General features: G+C 39.9%; 1 protein-coding gene across 12 annotated transcripts in view; it reads left to right on the top strand.

Moving 5' to 3' along the window:
* Positions 1-22,539, top strand: part of LOC306956756 (transducin-like enhancer protein 4) — a gene marked incomplete at both ends in the record, with an annotated part of 98,396 nt that overhangs the window by 20,464 nt on the left and 55,393 nt on the right. For 6 of the 12 annotated variants that reach the window (XM_079548050.1, XM_079548044.1, XM_079548043.1 and 3 more), the window contains 2 exons: positions 9,515-9,577; positions 21,115-21,189. In XM_079548050.1, coding sequence (XP_079404176.1) covers positions 9,515-9,577; positions 21,115-21,189 — 138 coding nt within the window. The remainder of the gene's footprint in view (positions 1-9,514; positions 9,578-21,114; positions 21,190-22,539) is intronic. The other 6 variants (XM_079548041.1, XM_079548040.1, XM_079548049.1 and 3 more) reach the window with 2 other exon arrangements.

Raw genomic sequence — 22,539 nt, 5'->3', positions numbered from 1 at the left:
AATAAGAATTTTTGCTAGATTTCTTAACTAATTTGTGACTGTACCTCCTACTATGTGAAGAGGAAGAGGAGTTGAAGGATTGGAAAAGGAATCTGACTGCTTTCTAGCAGAATTCTTGTAATTAGACCTAACAAACACACTTCATGCAAGTGTGCTGATCTCTAGTATAATCATTTATAGAAGCAACCATAAACAAATGCAGTTCTCAGTGACTCAAACTGACCATGTGCTTCAGCTTTCATGGCAACACGGTAAGGGTGAGATGGGTAAGCAAAAGCAACGAGAAGTAGAAAAGAAGTCACTGTATTTTTGATGCAAAAAGCCTTATTCCTGGTGTGCAGGTGAGTTTGGAAGGAATAAACTGAGTTCAATAGCCGTGATGATTTTCCTGTTTTTATGAGGAACTAGATGCAGTACTAGCTAGTTCCTAGCTAGAAAACACTGGCTGCAGTGTTTTCTGCAAGTTTTAAGGTGAAAACAGTGCGACTTTAGACATGTAACTGGAAGTCTGGTACAGTTTCATAGTTCTGAGTCTTCATAGTTTATCAGTTTCCCAGTGATAACTCTGGAAGCACGACTCTGTTCCAAAGTGGGCACTGAAACCAGAGAAAATCTGTAGGATAATGATGGCCCATAACTTCTTCTGAATCTTCCTTTGTGTGTGCTTGCCAAGGAAGAGTGTTTGCTGGTGGAGATCAAGAGTGAGAGCTGGATGCTTGAAGCAATTCTCTTTCATAGAGATTTTAGTATTTTCTGGTAATGTTTTAAAAGAACATAAGTGTTTCCTTTCCTGATCGTGCTGTGCATCAATTTTAAAAGCATGGTTCTTTTTGGATTGCTCTGGTAGAGCAATCTGGTTTAGCTGAAATGCTGTCTCGTTAATATTTTTCTAAGGCAGGTAAGGACATCTCAATCTCAAGGTAAGCACAAGCCTCCTGAGAATAGGTTTTGACTCTTTCCTTTTGTTGGTTCTTTATGACGTACAGATTGAAACTAATACTGATCAGCAGCATTTCTCTTCGATTACTTCTTGTACTCCTGAGAAGCAGAATATGATCTTGTGTTCTAAATAAATAGGGGATGCACTGCATCTGAATAAATTAAAAGTAGGCTTTAAAAGTGTTATATACATATAGTTGTAAGGATAAGCAGAGGTTAGTTTGTGTCATTTTCAGCAGGTGCAGAAGAACTGTGGTCAGGCTGTTTGGAGGGCTTGTGAGGGAAAGGGTCAAGTGGTAAGAGTGGTGATTGTGCATATGCACCTGTATTGCAGTGGTTGGGGGAGACATTAGCATGGGAAACTCTGACCTAATTATAATTAGGGTGGGATAATAAAACCTAATTATGATAAGTGGGGGATGCAAAAAATTGAGCTCAAGGCTGTAAGTGCCTTAGTGGAATGCCATAGGTTTCTAAGCTTAAAAAGAAAAAAACTTTACTAAATTTAAAATAACCTCCATAAAACTTAACTGTGATATCAGATTCGTTTAGTTGGTGGAGAAAGCTGAAAACTTCTCCATCTTATAACATGATGCTGTAACTCACAAAATATGAGTTCTTGTGAAACGCTCCAAGGATTGGTGCGATGTAGTGGGACAATACTGTTTAGGGTACTACAGATCTCTACTGGTGGCATTCCTGAAACAGCACCTCCTACTACTTTGCACTGTCTTCTTCTTACTTGTTTCAGTCAGCTTTTTGAGCAAGTTGCTTCCCTCTGTCTTTGTGAGAGGAGAAGTTGAAGCCAGTTTCTGCTATTTTAAATTCCATTTGCAGTCTTTCTTCTGGGTGCTTTCCTACTTCTGGCACATCAGACAGAATGCAGCTTGCTTCCTAGTAGAGGCTGGAAGGATTGAAGGTCTATGGGGACTCCAAGCTATGCATTTCTGTGCTGGTACTTGCATGCAGAAGTCAATATTGATAAAAAACATGACTTCCTCAAGTGACAGGCTTTGAGCGTCTTTGTTACCTTACTTGATTTGCTTTTTATTGTCTTAATCATGAATGATTCAGTATGTATCTTTTCTTGCTCAGTTCAACTCCATGTGTTTCTTGAGACATTAAATAAAAGCCGTGTCTTATCAGTTCACATCAGCAGTCCATGGATCGGGATGTATGTTAGTAAATTTATTTTGAAAATTCTACTTCTACAATTTATTGTGTATGTTGCTGTCTTTGGTACTTTTTGCAAAATAAACACCTAAATTAATTTATGAATTGTAAGAATTGAGTTTACAATACTTCCTGGGCTTTTAGTTATGATGTTTGTCATAGAAGGTTGATTAGGAAAGCAAGGAGGAGAATATACTAGTGTTTACTTAGTGGAGTCTGATTGTTGCATTCTTAGTTGCATTGCTCATTGGATACAATGAAGAAGAAATTTTCTGTTTAATGTCCCTCTTTGCCTAGAGATCTTTGCCTTCTGTACTTCCTAACTACAGGGCTAGATTATAGCTTAGTCTCCAAACAGCATTCCTTTATGGCTGAAGACGAGTTTTATATTCAAGGCTTGCAATATTTTCTCCAGTTCTGCAGAAGTAGAATAAGTGCTTCCAGACAACGGTCTGTGATTAAAAGAAAACACATTCTTCTTTATGAAAGAAGAGTTAATTTTCTGTGAAATACTAAGATTAGCTTTTTTGCTCACTTTATTCAGGATCATTATATGTCTCATACAGTGTAATAATGTTTTTTTTTCCTCACTAATTTGTGAAATGCTTGTTTAGATACTATGGGTGTGTGTACGTGTTCTTGGTAAGCACTTAATAAACGAGATTGATCTTTTTGGCAAAGGCTGCATTGTGTAAAACAAATTAAACTTGAAATAACAGTTGTTTCAGATTATTTTTCTGAAACTGTAATTGCATATATTCTTTTTCCTCCTGGCTGCTGAAATGGGTTTCCCAATAGTGTTTTATTATTCTGTTTTATTTCAACAATACATATATAGCAATTTTGTTTCCATTCCACTGACAGACCTACAGCCTCCAGTGGTAATTTTTTACCAGCAATTTTTTATAATTGTAATAACTACACAACTTCATGAAATATAGTGGAAATATTTTTTTTGAAGTTTATATACTATAAATAAAATCCCAATTTCCTTTTTGCTCTGCTAAAAAAGAATGTATAGGGAAATTTTTTAAAGCAACAAATGGATTCTGAACTCCCTGTGTATTAGAACATTTCTGAGTATTTCAGTATCTGAAGTTTATTTGACTCTTGCTTCTCTCTTAGGCTCCAGTTGTGCTAAGAATTGGGATATATGCTAAAATACTTAGTGAGGCACTTAGAACATGTTCCCATATTTTACTGTATGCTTAGGTCCAATTTTAGTGGTGTGCAGCAAGGGTGAATCAAACCAAACTCATAGTTGTTACTGTGAAAGAGGCTCAGGAGCATAGTGGTCTGTCACACACTTCTTCCTGCATGCTGCTGTTAGATGTTGGACCACAACCTCCTGTTGTGGGCTGGGCTGCCTCCTGAGAGCTTAGTTCAGCCTTGCCCTCAGGTTTATGTAGTGAACATTTTTCAAAAATACTCAGGCCTTTGAAGGATCTTGTGTGCTGAGAGGTCAGATTTTTTTACAGTGCTTGTCTGCATATATAGGCAATTAATTACTATTTTAACATCGCTCTTTTGCTGCTTTAGTCAAAAAACATTCAGAGAGTTAAGGAGTTGAGCAGCTGCCCTTCTGTTAGATCTTTGTTTTCATACTGTAAAGGGGCGTGTTGACTGATACAGGTCTTAATTCCTTTGCTTGGACTGCATTCCAGCACAGTGATTTTGCTGCGTGTTTATACACGAAACAAAATACCTATTCACATCATAGTTAATAAATGTTAGTATTTATTAATGTCAACATTTTAATTAATAGATACTTATTCATGATTTAAAACAAAACAAAAAAGAGCTGTGTGAATGGTTATGAAAATAACTTAACTGTTAAAATAGTGTCTTTTGTGGGTGGCTCTCAGAGACAGCAAACAGTACATGCCTGCATTAGATAACTGAAAAGATGATTCTGACTTGAACCTTTGCTGCCTTTCTCCCTCATCGTTTATGGTTCCATGCTGGTGTGTTCCTATGTAAAACCAAACATCTTTTGTGTTTAGGGAAAGGAGTAATAGAAGTGTCAGTGTTTGTTAACATATTTGACAAACTATGGCAGCAAAAGCTATCCTTTTTATATTTTGGCATGAACAATCGTCCTTTTATTGGTCCATTAATGCTATTTCAGAGCATCGCGCTGTATCCACAGGCAATAATTTAGCAGCTGTTTATCAGGAGCTTTCATAAAGCTTTGAATAGTATTATAACATTCAGTAACCCTAACAACAGCATTTCAGAATCTGTGCCGGTTTAAATGGGATATCTGTGAATGTAGATGTTCAGGGATGCGTGACCCACATAACCTATAAATTTGATTGGAAGTTACAGTGCTGGCATAGGCTGATGGATAGCAGATTAGAGCCCTGATTAACCATGTGATTCACAGGCTGAGAATATATTGTCCTAAGAAAGATTCATCAGATGCAATCAGAATTTCAAGTGGTCAGATGAAATTCAAATGTGCTGTGTGCTTTTTCTTTCTTTTTCCTTGTGCTTTTCTTCTTGAGTTCCCTTCCTCTATTTATTTATTTATTTATTTATTTTATTTCCAATGCTGAAAAATACTTCTTTGATGAATCTGCTCCTCACCCTAAAGCTGTCTGTCTGTTATTCATCAGAAAGCAGGTCGCAGTTCAGTGAGCAGAAGAAAAGATTTTAATAGAAGCTGTGCCAAGGGCTGTAATGCATCATTTTAGGGCCCTAATTACATTACAATGACAAATATCAATGGTGACAACAGCAATAACCTACATCCTTTAATGGCTGTGCTGGAAAAGGAGTTTGGGCGCTGCGCCATTAGATTAGACTTGGTTTCAAAACATAGGCCATTAGAAGTGTGTGTCCTCAGCATTATTGGCCGATAACTGGAGCCCAGTGGGAAGGCCTGTAAATAAATGATGCCTCTCTAAGGCTTGGTCCCATGGGAAAAAGGAGGCAAAATTACATGGCCATGGAAGCAGCAGTGTTTCCGAGGCAACTTTAGCTTTCAATGTGAGGAACTGGCTGCCCAATTTTATGAAATCATACTTTTTCCTTCTCCTGCCAAATAGGCTGATTGGGAAAAGCCAATAGGCGCGGCATCTAAGAGAAAAGAGAAGTCCTTATGCTGGTTTTTTAAGCGTGATTTTTTCAAAAATCTTTGTCAGTACGGAAATGTAAAGCAGACTCGTGTTTTGGTTTCATCTCTTACTTTTCATATTATGTGAAGCGGGAGTTTTCAGGCCTGGTCTGATGGAATGAGCCTACGAAGGTGCTAGCATTAGTTACATTGCTTCATCTTTGGATTGTAGGGCGGCCTTACAGAAACCTAGGTCAGTCAATTAGTTCCTTTTTATTATGTTACAGTAAACAATCGAGGGTGTTACTGTAGTATTATTCTGTACAGTTAAATGAAGAAATAGTTGCAGTGTCAAGACGGGATACTTTGTATTCACTTACATGAAAATGTGTGATCCAGATTGTTCGGGGATTTTTTTGTACATCATCTGCTCTTTTTCATGTTAAGCAAAAAAATGCATAAATGGCGTGTTTTGTTTCTTGAGTTGTTATGGTTTAGGATCATTAATTTAATACCTAATAAGGAACACAGTAATGAGAAAATATTCTGACATCATTGAATGTTGTTAACTCTTCAATTCTGGACCACTGGAAATGTGTAATGCAGACACCATTTCTAAGGCAACACGAATAGTGTCCTCTGACAGTCTTGCCATCCTTACACTGGAAGTAAGCATTTGCTGAAAGCACCTTGTACCTTTTGCATTTGGCTATTTGAGTACATAGGGTGCATCAGGAGAGCTTGGTGATAAAACATTGAATGTATTTCATGCCATTTTACCCAGGTGTGTATAAAAGCGCTTTAAATTCTCAGATCACATAGTTTACTTCCTCCTCTGGTAATTTGCTTATTGCTGTAAGTTAGCATATGTGTGTGCATACAGCTTGTCCATACTTTTTGGTGTAGATATTTGCTGACGGTTAAATTATGATATAGATGGATTGTTTCTATGAAAATTTGGGAATGAGGGAAATCCCCTTTAAAATTTTGTTTTCTGCTTCAAGCATCATGTGTCACTCTCAAACACTGAGGCTAAACTCTGCCGTGTCTTTGCTTTGTGTGTCCCACACATCTGCAGAGTATCAGTGTGGCTGCCATCTGAAAGGAGGGTTGGCTGTGGTGTGTTCCTGATGCTTGGAAGAACATGAACTTTCATCTGCAGACCATTCTCTTAACTAGTGTGTAAAAAGAACTGATTTTTCTTTCTCAAGATAAGCAGATTTACAGTTTTAGCAGCAAAAACAGCAGCTACTGGACGGTTACTGATAAAGCGCTAGTCATTTCCAAAATATTTGTAAGATTGGGGTTAGAAGAGGCTTCATCCTTGAGTATTTGATAATAGCTCAGTGTCTGTGTTATGGTTCTTGAAGTCTTTTTTGGAAATAGCAAGGGGCACCCAAAGACAGTAATATTCTGAGAATGTTCAAGTGCAATTACTTTGGAGCCAGGCCTAAGCACTGTGGAGTAATAAAGCAGATTGTTCACTTTTCATGAAGTCTCCTTGGCTCTGGCAGACAGTGTAGATAAGAAACTTTGAGGTTTTGGGCTTCAGAGCATTATAACCTTCCTAGGATTTGTGCAGGCAGCCAGCACTCCATTTCTCCAGCATGTCAACCCAATGGGTTGGCTTGGTCTCCCCTGAAGCCCTTGAGGTTCTTGTATATGTGGGGCTGGGTGCCGCATTGCTTAGCTTCACTTTCTTGCCTGGGTGGACTCTCACTGTTCTGCATCCAGCAGGACTCTTGAAAGGAACTTACAAACGGGGGGAAACAGCTATTTACAAGGGTGCATCGTGATAGGACAAGGGGAAATGTTAAGGTTAGATATTAGGTGGAAGTTTTTCACACAGAGGGTGGTGACACACTGGAACAGATTGCCCAAGGAGGTTGTGGATCCCCATTCCTGGAGGCTCTGGGCAGCCTGGTCTGGTGGTTAGCAACCCTGCACACAGCAGGGAGGTTGAAACTTGATGATCTTTGTGGTCCTTTTCAACCCAGGCCATTTGGTGATTCTAGGACTACTACCAAGAGTTTTGTTAAAGCTGTGGAACCTGCTGCTCACCTATACCAGCTGCTTACAACATTTTGCAAGTAACATTTTGGATTGGTGTTGCCCAGGCTCAGAGTTAGCCTGAGGTAAATTTCTGTGTGAATACTGAGAAAACACTTTTCATGTATTTTTTGGCCATAAGAACAGTTAAAGAGACATATAATTCTATGTGGATGGGGGAATTATTAAAATAAAAACACTGTAGCCTAATACCTTAATTTAGGAGATATGCCCTGAAGTACATTGAATGAAATTATTTTGGTTGACTAAGCTGTATTCTGGCTAAACTAGAATTTATGAGTTTGATGGAGAAGTAGGTGAAATTTTATAACCTGTGTTACTTAGGAGGTCAGATAAGACAGTTTTAATAGCTCCTTCTGGCCTTGAAATCTGTGAATCCCTGAACCTTTCTGAGTTACCAGAGTATCTGAGGGAGGCTCCAGTATGAGTTAGAGACTGTGGTGTCTTGGGGCATTTTCCTCATGTGGAAAAGCCTCTGAGAGCAGGATATGTAGTTTTCTCTGTTTAAAGGCACTCGGGAGATTCCTTTAGAAAATACAACGGTGTGACTTGGACCCAAAATTTGGAAATGACTGAATTAATGGTGCTTGAACCACTGCAGCACAGGTACTTTGGAACTGTGAGTTGTCTTACGTTCTACATTGCCTTAATCAAACAATGGATAATCAAACAATGGATCTCAAATAGTGCAGTGCTAGTTCATATAGTCTTTGTGTCTGGAGTTAGACATAAACCTTGTGCCCCCTGCATTGCTTTATGTAACAAGTACTTCATAAGAGTAAAACAAGTGAAATAGCATAGAGTAAAATAGTACAGTAAACACTGTCTATTAAAGGGATTTTTTAAGCTTTAGACTGTAGAATGTTACAGACATGTATTGACCTTTGCAACCAGATAATGATTTAGCTTTGTGATGGACATATTCTCAAGTGTTATTCAAGGTGCCTATGCTGCTAATAAAACAGTATATGAATGTCAAATAAGTATTAGAATGCATAAATTTAATGAGATGGGGCTTGCATTAACCATGAAAATCAGTGAGAAGTTGCTGGGATGGTACAGTGTAGATATTGATATAAAGATAATCTGTAGGAGTTTGAATGGATTTTCTATTGATCAAATCAATTGAAATTGTATTGAGAAGTAGTGTGTGTGAATTCAAAAGTGTATTCACAGTGTGCACAAGGGGGCAGAGTTAGTTTCACATGTACCTTACCTCCAGCATACCGTATATTCTGGTTACCTGGCTGTATAACTGTAATATTTCTTGAGCACAGTTTTATTTACATACAGTTCTCTCATTTTACTGCTGTTTCTAAACCCTTCAGTTCCAGGATTATTTCTAAAGATAAGCATTTTTGAGGAGTGAATAGCGAAAAGACTGGAGGGTTGCTGGTAAAGGAAGGAAGTCCAGATTGCACAAGCTTGTATATACTTGTCACATGGTTAGTAATTTTGCAGGAAAAATATTCTGTCCTACTGTATTGTGAGAAACTGACCCTGGTTATGATTTATTACAAGAAATTTAAAATTTATTACAAGAAAGTCAACATTACTTTAAATATTCTGCTGCCTAAGCTGTAATTCTTGTATCTCCACCGAGATTTGCAGAATAGATACACAGAATAAGAAATGATCTGCAGTATAGAAATAGAACACCATTTATTACCCATTTCTGATCACAATTGCTTAATAAAAGTAACTGCTGTTAATCCATGGTTTGGTCCTAGTAAAAATATGACACAATAGTGCAAAACATCTAACCTTAGAAGATATGTGGTAAAATGATTCCCAGTGGAGTTTTATATTGTGTTGCTAATGTTCACATGAAGAACAATGTACATATAGAAGTAACTGGCTTATTTGTTCACTTACAGTTACATTGCTGTAATTTGAAGTGATGCTTCTTTTGCTTCCTGGGAGAGAATTTAGAGCAATCCACAGTATTCTGTTTATCTTCTTGTACATCCACTGAAGACTTTTTTATTATAAGTTAATGTATTTGATTACATAGTGAAAGTGAACATTTCTATGTATCATATGGAATTTCTAAACTGTGTTTTGTTTTGTTTTTTTTTTTAAAGGAAAACTTTTTAGTCAGAAGTGATAAGCTTCTAGGAACTGTTGAACTGGCATCCAGATTTTTGTTAAGTTCTGCTAGCCAGAGGAGGGCTGGAGATGGACGCAAACAAAAAACATGTATTCTGCATTCATGGTTGACAGTTGAGTCTGAGAATTTATATAATTAAACTTTTTTCTACTTGTCATTTGCAGGCAGAAATTGTGAAGAGGCTGAACGCTATATGTGCACAAGTCATTCCCTTCCTGTCCCAAGAGGTAGGTAGTGGTTTTTACTCATACCAGTCTAAATAGTTGCCTTGTTATAGTCCCTCTTGTTGAAGTGGGACTTCGTGTTGAGATATTTCACTTAAGAATCTTACAGTGCTTCATTTGACTTTCCAGTGTGTTATTGTAACTTAATTATCTTCTCCAATTCCATTATAATGTAATTTATATGTACTTACTTGAAATGAAGAGTGTTGTGATGTGTTGAACAAAATTTTAGTTGTTCAAATATTTTGCTGTCATGTACAAATGTAGTTTTGCTCCCAATTCTGACTTTGTCAATCTGAAATCAGGGGATAGCTTGCCAAAAAGGTAGGAAGGCATGATTTATGCTACATTCTTGGCGGAAGGATTTGAAGTTTAGCAGAAACTTCTGTTTTGGTGTACTGAGTGGTGGTGTTCCACAGACTTACAAATGCAACTTTTTTTCTGCCTGTTTTCTCATCCCGGATTGGTTATTACCTTTAAATCCTTTTATTATTTCTGTGTATTTTTGCAATATAGACAGAACATTGAAACTTACTGTAAGCTGATTTCTGTAAGCACTAATTTTCTTGAAATTACGATTTGCTGGTATTATCTTGAATGCTCAGTAGATGGTTTGAAGGGCACTGGAATTTGGGGGAGTTGGTTGGATCTTGCATGGAGCCTTGAAGTTGCAGGCATGGGTGAAGGGAATAGTCTGTGTGATTCGTGAAAGAAGTCAATGAGTATGTGATGGCTTCCCTTGCCCACCCCTCCAGGACAACAGATGAAGAGTTGTGTGTGCTTCTGTTTAATTTGAGGTTTCACTGCTGTAGCATAGAAGTTAGAGCTGGAAACTGTATTTCTTTGTAGTGTAATCCATAAAACGTATTTGTACCTGACAGTGTGCTAGGACTCTCTTTTCTGCCTTCTCAGCTGTCTTGTAAAGTACTGTTGCTTTTCAGGGGAGCTGTTAGTCATGCTGTGTTCTAAAGGCTGTGTGCTCAACATCAGCATTCTGCTGATGCTCTGTGTGTGTATGTGTGTGCATGCATCTGCCTGTGTTTGAGAAGAAAATGATGCTATCAGAACTAGAACTTGGCAATGTTCATGAGTGTGTCAGTGCTCTTTGCCTTTAAAGATAGGTTTGTGGTAACTAAATGATGTGTAATTATCTAATTATATTGCTGGGGGACCAGAATTCAAGTATTGTTTGGATCTAAAACAAGTAACTACTGGTGTTGTATTTTGCTACAGAATCACTGTACTTTTAGTTATGGGTTTTCATTTGCTGCACAGAATCATAGAATCACAAGGTTGGGAAGGACCTACAAGATCATCTAGTCCAATCATCCTCCCATTACCATTGCTACCACAGGCTACTAAACCATATCTCATAGCTCCTCATCCATTTGAGGGCGAGGACACTTGAACACTGCCAGGGACAGTGACTCCACCACCTCCCTGGGCAGCCATTCCAGTGCCTGACCACTCTGAGAGAAAAAGATTTTCCTTATGTCTATCCCAAACCTCCTCTGGTACAACTTGTGGCCATTTCCTCGGGTCCTGTTTGTTGCCTGGGAGAAGAGGCCAAACCTCTCCTCATCACAGCCTCCCTTCAAGAAGCTGTAGAGCATGATGAGGTTTCCTCTGAGCCTCCTCTTCTCTAGACTAAACAATCCCAGGTCCGTCAGCTGCTCCTCTTAAGATCTGTGCTCCAGACCCCTCACCAGTTTTGCTGCCCTTCTCTTCCAGGACTTCAATGTCTTATTTGTAGTGAGGGGCCCTCCAGGCAAACAAGGGTACCCAAACAACGGTATACCTGTCCATGCCACAGATAGCCAGTTTCCCCAGGAGAATGCTGTGAGAGACGGTGTTAAAGACTTTGCTGAAGTCTCAGTAGACTGCATCAACAGCCTTTCCCTTGTCTACCAGTCTGGTCACCCATTCTTAGGAGGAGATGACGTTGGTCAAGCATGACCTACCTTTCATGAGCCTGGGCTGGCTGGGCCACGTGGGCACGTGCCATGTGATCTCACCCAAGATGATTTGCTCCATAACCTTCCCTGGTACTGAGGTCAGGCTGACAGGCCTGTAGTTCCCCGTATCCTCCTTACGGCTCTTCTTGTAGATGGGAGTCACATCAGCAAGCCTCCAATCCTCTGTGAGCTCTCCAGATATCCAGGAGCACTGGTAGATGGCTGACAGCGGCTCAGCAATCACCCCTGCCAGTTCTCTCCTCACTCTAGGATGGAGCCTGTCCGGTGCCATGGACTTGTGACAGTCCAGATGGAGGAGGGGCTCTCTAACTGTCTCCACCTGAATCACCAGGGTGGTATTCTGTGTAGCATCCCAGACTTCCAGAGCAGGGCATAAAGTGCCCTGAGGATAACTGATCTGCCTATTAAAGGCAGATGTAAAGAAGGCATTGAGGACCTCAGCCTTCTCCTTATCCTTAGTGGTCACATTCCCCACTGCATCAAGTAAAGAATGGAAATTCTACTTGGTTCTTCTCTTACCATTGGTACCTTTGTAAAAGGACTTCTTATTCTCTTTGACAGCAGTGGCCAATCTGAGTTCAAATTGGGCTTTTGCCTTCCTAACTTCCTCTCTGTATACCTTAGCAGCTTCCCTGTAATCTCTCCCAAGTAGCCTGTCCCTTCTTCCAGAGGACATAGACTCTCTTTTTCTTGCAGAGTTTCAACAGTAGTTCCCAGTTCATGCACACTGGTCTTCCCCTGCAGCTTGCCTTACAGCATTCAGGGACAGCTGTTCTTGTGCCCTTATGATTTGCATCTTGAGCAGTGTCCATGCTTCCTGGACCCCTTTATTCTTAAGGCGAAACTCCCCAGGGACCCATGCTACAAGCATCCTGCACAGGTCAAAGTCTGCCCTCTTGAAGTTCAAGATAGCAATTCTGCTACCTTCTGAGATCTCCAAAAATAGAGAATTCTATGATTTCATGGTCACTCTGCCCAAGACAATCCCCATCCTTCACATCTCTCACCAGTCCTTCTCTATTAGTGAAGAGCAGGTCTAGCAGGGCATCAACCCTGGTAGGGCTCTCATACCAGCTGTGTAAGGAAGCTGACTTCCACGCACTCTAGAAACCTGGACTGCATCCTCTGTCCTGTGTTATACTTCCAACATGTATCAGGAAAGTCAAAGTCTCCCAGGAGAACAAGTGCTGGCAATCACGCAACTTCTGCAGTCTGCTCATAGAATGCCTTGTCCTTCTCTTCATCCTGATTAGGTGGTCTGTAGCAGACCCCCATCAAGATGTTGCCCCTGTAGACCTTTCTCCTGATCGTTATCCATAGACACTCAACTTCGTCATTCTCAACCCCGAGGTCTTCAACATCAAAACTGTCTTTAATATAAAGGGCCACACCACCACCCTTCCTTCCTCGTCTGTCCCTTCCACAGAGCTTGTCGCCATCCATCACAGCACTCCAGTCATGGAAGTGGTCCCACCACATTTCGGTAATAGCAACTAGGTCGTAGATAGCCTGCCAACAATTGCTTCTAAGCCCTCCTGCTTGTTGGCTGTGCTGTGTGCATTGGTGTAAATGCACTTCAGCTCAATCATCTGCCTCACCCCTGCTCAAGCATCGTTCCCCTAGGCTCATCTCTTGTGAGCCTTGTTTTGTCCCGTTTCCCTGTCATTGCTAGTTTAAATCTCTTTTGATAAGCCCCGCTAGTTCCTGCACTAGGATTTGTTTTCCCCTTTGAGACAGGTGCGTTCCATGCACAGACAATAAGCCAGGATCCGGGTATACTGCCCCGTGATCAAAGAACTCAAAGTTTCTGCCTTGACACCAGCCTCTGAGCCAATTATTCATTGCTTGCGCTTTCCAAGCCTGTTCCATGTCCCTCATTGCCCTTGAAGGTATAGAACAAAAGATCACTTGCGCTCCCGCTCCTTGGACTAAACGTCCTAAACCCCTGAAATCTTTTTTCTTAGTTCATAGGCTTCTCTGAGCAATTTCATAACTGCCCACCTGAACTATGAGTAATGGAAAGTTATCAGTGGACCTAACCAGCTTTAGGAGTTTCCTGATTATGTCCCTGACCCGGGCCCCAGGAAGGCAGCACACTTACTGATGGCTTGGGTCTGGTCTGCATATGGGACCCTCTGTTCCTCTGAGAAGAGAGTCACCCTCCACGGTCACCTTTCTTTGTTTCCTGACAGAGACAGTCTCAAGGTGTGGTTACCACCTCACCATAGGCTCCCTCCTAGGCAGATCCTCCATTGCCTCACCACTCATCTCCCCTTCAACCTCCAGCGTATGAAACCTGTTTCTTAGAGAAAGCTGGGGAAGCGAGGTAGGCAGGCAGACAGGAATAACACAGCATATAAAAATGAGGTGTAAAGCTGATTCATACTCATGCTAAAGTGAGCACAGAAATGTCACGATTTTGAAACAAAGGCAGGATTGAGTTCTTGGCAGGCAAAGCTGTGATCTTGGCAAAGGCACAGGATCAGCATTTCTATGACAGAGACATCTTTTCCAGAGTATGCAGTACAGTGTTTAGAAACTTTGTACCAGAATACTCCTACTGGAACTGCTATTTTCAGAAGAATTCTTGAGCAGAACGTTATTACAGTATGTAATAGCAGGTCGTGCCGCTCTGCTTGCCCTGCTTTCAGATCCCAGGCTGTTCTTCCTGGAACAAGCATGGTTCTTGCCATGAAGAAAGAGAGCTTAAAGTACATCTGAAGAGAGACATGTTTGATTCACAGTGACTGGTGGATTTTGGCCCTCAGCTTTGATTTTGGAAGTGCTAGCCTGCATTGCCGCTGTGTGCTCACATGGATTTATAAGAAGAAAATAGACTTAAGTTTTTGAGATTTCATATTAGTGGCATCCTGCTTAGGTGAGCTCAGACTCTGCCGTTTTTCATTTGCTCTCCAATGCCTGCAGCTGCATCAACCAGGAGTCCTTCTCCTGAAAGCTGGAATTAGCACAATTTAAGTGCATGTATTAGAAAGAGAGGAGGCACTGTGATCGCTCTGCATCTTATTTCTTACATCTCTTCAGTCAAGGCTGATCTCCCTTGTGGTGCTCACTTGCAGTAACTTTTTGAACTATGAGCCAAGGGGCTTGATCAGTGTTTGACAGCATTCTGGACTTCAAGCTAAGCATGAAGGATATCACTTTAAAACAACTTTGAACTTAACTATTAACTATATTCCAACATCTTCTCATTGACATGCTTGCTGTAGGAACTACGTAGATAGAAGACAGAGATGGCTGAGATTGTAAACTTAAAAAATTACATTGTTCCATTCCACTTCTGTCATGGGTACAGTATGACCTCATGAGGGCTTAAACACAGCAGTGTCATTGTGCTTTGTGACTGCTGTTTACTTTTTTAGGTTTTAGGTCAGAGCTTTAAGAAGTTATAGGTCTGAAAACAGACCTGCTTGTGGTTTCTGCCCTATCAAGCTGCTGCTTTTCAAAACCATGGCCCACAAACTTTCCTTCAGCTATTTGTATGAGTCTTGTTTACCAAGTCTTACAGCTTCTTCTCTGTGTATACTCTGTGATATTGAAGCTCTTTGGGCTATACAGGAAATTGAAAGGTCAAAATAAGTTCACAAATAAGGCATTTTTGTATGTGGTGACATAGACAAAAGGGATCACTTCTAAAAAGCCTCTGTACACATTTGTATTACTTGGAGGCAAGTGTATTTTCTAGTTTATCTAGTAAGATGGAAAAGGGACTAGAAGAATTGAATACAGAAGCACAAAAAGACTCTTCATATATCTTGATAGTGCTGCTGAAGGTGATACTTTTCATATTAGAGTTAAGAAAATCTTATTGATTCTTTGACATCTATTATACAGTAACATTTTACAATCAGGTTGTATTGGTGTGTGCTAATGAGGCAAAAGAGAGCTGGTCTTTAGTTTCAAGCATTCTGCTAGTCTTACTTTCCATCTAATTTGTGTATTTAAAAAACTAAGTGTCTTAATGGAACCCTCTTTATTTCATCATCTAGATTAATAGAGAACTGAATTGCAGTATGCTTTTGCTGTTTATGCAGTTTGCATACAGTATAATTGTGGAACAGTGCCTGAAAAATGTGATCAGACTCCTTCCTATTGTGCCTGAGGGAAAAATGAACAAAATGCAGTGGTTACATGCACTGATGGCAACATTATTGCCTCATAATGGCACCAGGTTAACTTGTCTTACTGCTTGTTAACTTTGTAAGGAATCAATGAGTTGCGATAACTCACTTAGAAGCAAGAAATTGTGTCCAAAATCACTAGAGATCTCTTGAAATGAATGCAATTACAATATGTCACCCTTCTGTGTACTACTGCCTGCTTTGTTTCAAGGAGCATACCAGTAAAATATTCAAGAATTTTTTCAGACGCAAGAGTTCAGTCAGATTTACAGTGCTTTAGATTACCTGACTATACATCAAAAATAAAGTTTTTAAACTTCTTATATATGCAGTCAAATTCTGTCTTGTTTTTATGTTGACTTCAGCTTGGGAAAACTAAAAAACAGCATTAAGAAATACAAACTTCCCCTTTTCAATAAAAAAGAGTGACTTTGTGGTCAAAGCTTGAGATGAACCTCAGGGGTGATCAGTGTTCAATTTGTGCTGCTGTTGCAGACTTCCTGTGTTGCAATAGTCATTTTCCACCTCTGTGTGATGTTGTGAGATACTGGTGTGCTCAAGGTACCTTCTATTAAATATGGGGAAAGAGGTGCCCACAGGCTATAGGTAAATACTTGGAGCTTGTTAGCACTCAGTTAATGTAGTTTTGATAGTGTGCAGCTGGTGTAGATAGTTTGATGTTCGCATCCTCTTATGATCTAGCTGGTGAGAGTCTATTCATTTTGGGTATAGAGCTGTAGATTGCTCCTCTGCTAATTTATGCTGCTTCTCAATTGGGCATACCAGCTGCAGCACAGTGTGACATTTCTTCAGACATGTTGGTTTCAGGTTGAATCTGGTTCCTGTCTTGTCAACATGGTGTGTATGTGTGTCTCAGTGCAGCCTGTGGCTGTTGCTGTCTACCTGGCCTGTGTATCCTGAGTGCCAAATGACGCGTGCTGGATTATGGCTATTTTTTTTTGTGTGTGTGACTGAATTGCTCTTGGATCATGGTTACCTAATTTTGGGTAAATATCAACTGTTTTTGTGTTTATACACACATACACACGTAAGTTGTCTGATTTGCACTTCAAGCATTGTTTAGGCTGGAGGAAGCTATCAGAAAAGTTTCTGAAGATTTAAGGTCCGTTCCAGTGAACAGACTGATAACAAGATAGAAGGCCTGCTCTTTAGTAGCTTTCAGTTTCCATGCAAAACAATGTGGTCACATTGACTTAGGAGAGCAGTCGGATGCCACTCATCCATATGTGCAAAGAAACAATCATTAGAAAATACTGCATGTGCTCCCGAATGCAGTCCTTTCCTCTCAAGCACTTTACTATTAGCGGATGGTTTTCCTTTTGCAGGATAGACATGGGCCATAATATGCTCACTCTTCTCTATATTGATATCTTATAAAGGAGCTTCTAAAGCTTAGTAAGTTTGGATGAAGAACCTTAAGTGCATTATATAGAAGCAGAGCAAGGGTCTCTGAATGTTATTCAAAAGGTAATAACCATTGGTCTGAGATTTGAGAGACTGAGAAGAAAAAAGCATTTTCCTCCATCTTAGACTTGCCCAAGACGAGCTGAAATATAAAGTATAAGGAAGCTATCACATATCTGTAATCCTTCTACCGTGGAATACATCTTATTAGCAATTTATGCATATATTGCTAGTAGTTTTCTTAGAATCTTATGAAGTGGTTATTAGATCTCGTCTGAGTTGCAGTGCCTGGATTCAGTGACCCTGCCGATCCTTCTTAGTTTTCTAAGTGTGTGCTATACTCCACTGTAAATGTGTTTTTGCTCACTGGTGTTTTCAGTACTGCCTCATCTCATTATGCTGTCTCTAGATCAGGCTTTTCAGAATAACACTGCTTTATTTCCTAAGGAAGACCTTGTCTGTTCTCCCTCTAGACAGATAATACAACAACAAAATATTATAAATAAAACATAGCAAAATTTACCTGCTTCTGCAAAGTAAATTATCTGTGATTTTTGCATTGAGTTTTATAAATGGTGCTCGAGGAAGGCTGGAATTAGACATTTGTAACACCAACTTCTGTGCATGTATGTTGGGGAATTTCACCGCTTGACTGCCATCAGCATGGCTCCCCTGTTGTTGGAAGCAGCATGGTGCTCCAGTATTTTAAAAAAAACAAACAAACACAACAACCAAACAACAACAAAAAGAAACACAGATATTTTCCACCATGCTGCAATGCATGCACAGGAATCAGGGCTAGGTGACAGTGTGGTAAGACAATGTGATTGCAAAAACGCCTACATCCTTCTTGTGGTCTCTGTTGTTGCTACCCACCATGAAACCAAAAGGAGAAGATATTCCAGCATAAGGCGACTGCAGACACCATTCCCTGCAGAAAACAGAAAGGGATGAAGAGCGGAGACAGAGAAGAAGTTAAAAAGGAGAAATGATACTAGTCTGCATGACAGGCGAGGCAGGGCACCAAGTTCATTGCTCTGGTCTGGTATGCAAAATCCTGCTTTGTCATAGCTGAAAGTAGTGGTCTTGTCATTTAATTGCATGCAAGATGGTAGGCTAGCATTAGAATTTGTGAGAGCTGCAACACTCTCTCTTCATGTAGCTGACAAAAAAGTAAAAGTATTTTATTTGGGGGTATTTTTTAAATTTAGTTGTAAGTCTTTCATGACCATGTGATGGGTAGTCTAGTGCTTGGTGCTAATGTGATGCCACTGGTTGCTGTGCACCCAAGCACAGTGCTGGACTCCAGCAGTGGTCTGGTCTAGCAGCTGCCCTGCCCTCTGGGGTGCTGCCTACCCATCATGTTGCATTTGGTCCACGTTGCATACATGGACCACTGTCGTGTGCCTCCTTGTATGCTCTGCCAAATTAAGAGACATCCAGTCTGTAATCAGTGATGTGAAACCCGTAATTCCCTCACACACAAAGGATTTGATGAGTAAGGAATCCCCATGCCAAGAAGGTGTGAGTTGATGTGGAGGCCACTCTAATTTTTCTTGCTGTGATGCATTGATGTGTGTTGTTTGCATCTGTGATTCAAAGTAGCTTATGGGTCATGTGGGGCAGTACCTCCAGCAGGGTCTCAGGGATATGGAAAGGAGTTGGAAGTGGCTAGATTGCTCTGCTGAGGTGAAAGTGATGGAAAGGCTAATTACAGACCATCTATTTTCTGTGTTGTGCATACCATGGGACTGAAGATTGAATCAGTGTTAAAACAGCTGGCAACAGAGAGTTTTAATTGTTTCTACCGTACCTAATTTAGGTGCAGCTTTACAAGGCCAATGGGTTTTCTCTTTATGAAGGCTTGATCCCAAGCCTATTAGAATCAATGAAAGATGCTCTGTGTTATTGGTTAGGGAATTTCTGTCTTGCAGTGTTTTTCAGCGGAAATCTTAAAGAGCGATTTTGGTGCTTGACCCTTCCACATTCACTTCTTCTTACCTGGGAATGAAACAGTGTTTTCCCAAATACTCTTCAGATCCATTGCATGTATGTGTGCTGTAAATGGAACAGAGCCATTTGAACTATTGTAGAGTCAACTTATTTTTCCAAAGCCTAGACAAAAATTTCAAGCATTTCTGTAACACTGTTGAGATTTTCGGGCCAGAATTTTGCAAGTTCCTTGGAAGATGTTTCTTTTTCTCTCTGTGGCCCTGGGGATGGAATTTAATTAGATGGGTATTACGATTGTAAAGAAGAATGCTCATACATAGGGCTGGATTCCTGTCTTTATTTTCATGGAAAAAAAGGTATTACCTAGGAAATGACAGGAAACCAATGATGACTGTAATGTGATCAAAAATTCTGTGATCCTTTTGGGGTGGAATTGACCTCCACTTGAATATGGTGGGGTAATTTTTTTGGTCACTTCTTGTCTTACAAAACCACATATCACTGATCGTTCAGCTACTTTATATGTCCTTACCACGTGATGATCTGGAGATGATAATGCATCGTCAGGAACTTGAGGCTTGAAAATTGCAGTTTTCTTTTTAATGGTTATCCGTGATGGCGATACACCACTGATTGCAGTCTTTTTTCCCAATGCCAAGAACACATTTGCTCATATTCAGGCCTGTTTTTTGTTCTTTACGTTTGCTGCTCTTAACTGACAGGTTTGGTTTATGTTAGCACTGTACCTTTAGAAAACCCTAAATTGGACTGCTGTGGTTATGTTTGCCATAGTATGTTATTTGTTCTCCTGGCATTTCCTTCATTTAATTATTCTTTGCTTAAAAACAAACAAACCTTAAAACCATTTTCTTCCTTCCCAGGAATGTTTCTAAATTACCTCCTTCGTTATTTTCTGTGCTTCAGGTTAGCATTTCTCATGGTTATGTGTGGATTTTTAGGCTTGCTTTTCCTCATCCCAGGAAGTTTTAGGAGAGGGAATTTGTAAGTGACAAGGCCCTTTTTGTTTCTGCTTGGCAGACTCTGTCCCCATTTTGTAAAGAAGATAGCTGGGTGGGGAGCACCAGGAGCTGGCACATCTGAGGATGTCAGCCCTTCCTCCTCTGAGTGGAGGTTGCTATACTCAATCTGTGGCTGTAAATCAAGGGTGATTCATTCCCAGTACTGAGCATGCAATTGCTTGCATCTCTACCTGGACCCTCCCCACCCCTTGCACCAGTTTCTTATTGTAATTTCAACCCTACAGGGCTGCATGTACAAATGAATTTGCCAATGGTGGAGCTTCAAACTGGCACAGGTCTGGCTGCAGGATTAGGATTTGACTTTATTTGTAGCCAGTGTTTTCAAATAAATACCAATCACTTTTCAGTGTACAGCAATTTTGAATTTACTTCAGGAATACAGTATCACTCAAACTGAGATAATATAACCACTGAAGCTTGTAAACTGTGTTGTTAATTAGACCATGTGTTTTTGATGGACTTTTTAAACCTATTAAAATTTACGTGTTGGGGATTGAAATAATTAGTTCTCTTTCACATGTTTGACAGAATTGTGAATGGCATTTTAAATTTCATTCTTATGGTTGAGTTGCTTTGAAATATACCAAGGAGGAGAATCTGTATATCCTTCAGTGATGTGGGCGCTGTGTGGTTGTTGAAAATACATACCTTTCATTTTCAGTATGCTTTTTTTTTTTTTTTTTTTTTTTTTTTTTTAAATCAAGAAGTTTCTCTGACTGTAAGGAAAGTGATTTGCTTTTAAAGGTGACGTGTAAGTTTGGGAGTGCATTGATGAACAGAAGGAAGGCAGGGTCCTCAAATGGGTTGTAAAATTGGTCTTTTTGGTGCAAGGGTATTCCAGGAAAGTAATGGCATTTTATACACAGAGTTTGACTGTCATTTCAAATGTGTGATTGAAAAGTAAAAAAGGAAAAAGGAAAACAACAACAACAACAACAACAACAACAAAAACGCATAATAATTTAGAAAACAAATAATTTTATTCTGTTTCTGATCTTCATTTGTAGCACCAGCAACAAGTGGTGCAGGCTGTGGAGCGTGCCAAGCAAGTGACCATGGCAGAACTGAACGCAATCATTGGGGTATGTGATCTTTCCATTTCAGCTCTAATACCATTTATAAAAAGCTTCTTTTCCCTTTCCTTCCCTTCCCTCCCTTCCTCTCCCCTTCCCTTCCTTTTCCTTCCATTCCCATCAAAGGGGCTAAAGCTGGGGGCAGTGGAGAAGGTCAGTAGCTTGATCTTGATAAAAGCTGGCTACTGCCTGAAAATGTTGTTTGTAGTGTGTAGAGAAAACAAACAGGTTAATGCCTGTGTTGTATCCATTCCCTGAAGTTGGATGGATATTTCTCTTTTAAGTCAGATTATTTTCTTTTAAGACGGATTGTTTTCTTTTAAGTCACGTTGCTTCCTTTGTATACTGCCTGCTAGTCTGCTTCTGCACCATGCTAACAGCTTTTGTACGGCACACTAAGCCTCAACGAGGAATTGTTCCCTTTGCTGCTTCTCAGACTACCGTGCAGAAAAGCACATGAGAATATTCACCACATATTCATATTTACTTTGCAAAATAATTTGGTTACTTTTATAACAAAAAAATCTTGGAAACAACATACAGCAAAATATCCCTTCCCTGGTCCGAACATACGTGTGTGTGCAGCCTCTCTTGTAAAAGCTTTATTACTGGTGGTATGGGCTCAGTGTGGAACCCCTGCAAGCTTTATGGGTGTGGGCAGCCAGAGTGTTTACATTTTATGGCTGGTAGGAAAGGCATAGTAACAAAAGCTATGGCTGTTCCCACTACATAAAATAAAGGTGAGGAGTCATAGCTTAATAGCACATTATTCATGTGTATAATTATGCAGCTGGTGCAAGCAGTTGTTTAAGTTATTCTAATGAAGACGCTACAACAGTACTTCCCATGTTCTGCCCCCTCCCAAATGCTTTTTCTTTTGTGTATAGATTATACATAAAAGTCTTTTCCTTTTTTTTTTTTTTTTTTTTTTTTATTCAGTGTATCAAACACACTTTGAAATGCTAATTATTCCATTTACTTTCATTAAAATTCAAATTGCTGAGTGAAGATGTGGATAAGGGTCGCAGAATAATCAATCTGAAGTGAAGATATTGCTTCAATTATGCCTCTGTCTTTTAACAAGGAAATCAGGACTCTCTGATCATTGCTGACAGTAGTGTAGAGCAGTGGTCTGATTGTAGCTTGTTTTTAATAGTCTGTTTCTAACTCTGTTTTGTATCCATCTGACCACGAGAAAACACTGGTAGTAAATTAGAAGATATAAATGGAAAAGAGTAACCTTTATTTCCTCTGAAGTGCCCGTTAGAAAGAAGGAGGTGAATCAGAGCGAGTCGTGTAGAATCATGAATAACATTTGTTGTACGTCTTTTACGCTCCAGTGGGGAAAGTGGGAGATGA

Source organism: Tetrao urogallus, assembly GCF_951394365.1.
Source record: "Tetrao urogallus genome assembly, chromosome: Z".
Classification (NCBI taxonomy): Eukaryota; Metazoa; Chordata; class Aves; order Galliformes; family Phasianidae; genus Tetrao; species Tetrao urogallus.
Note: the sequence above shows the minus strand (reverse complement) of the source record. Positions and strands in the feature narration are given on the sequence as shown.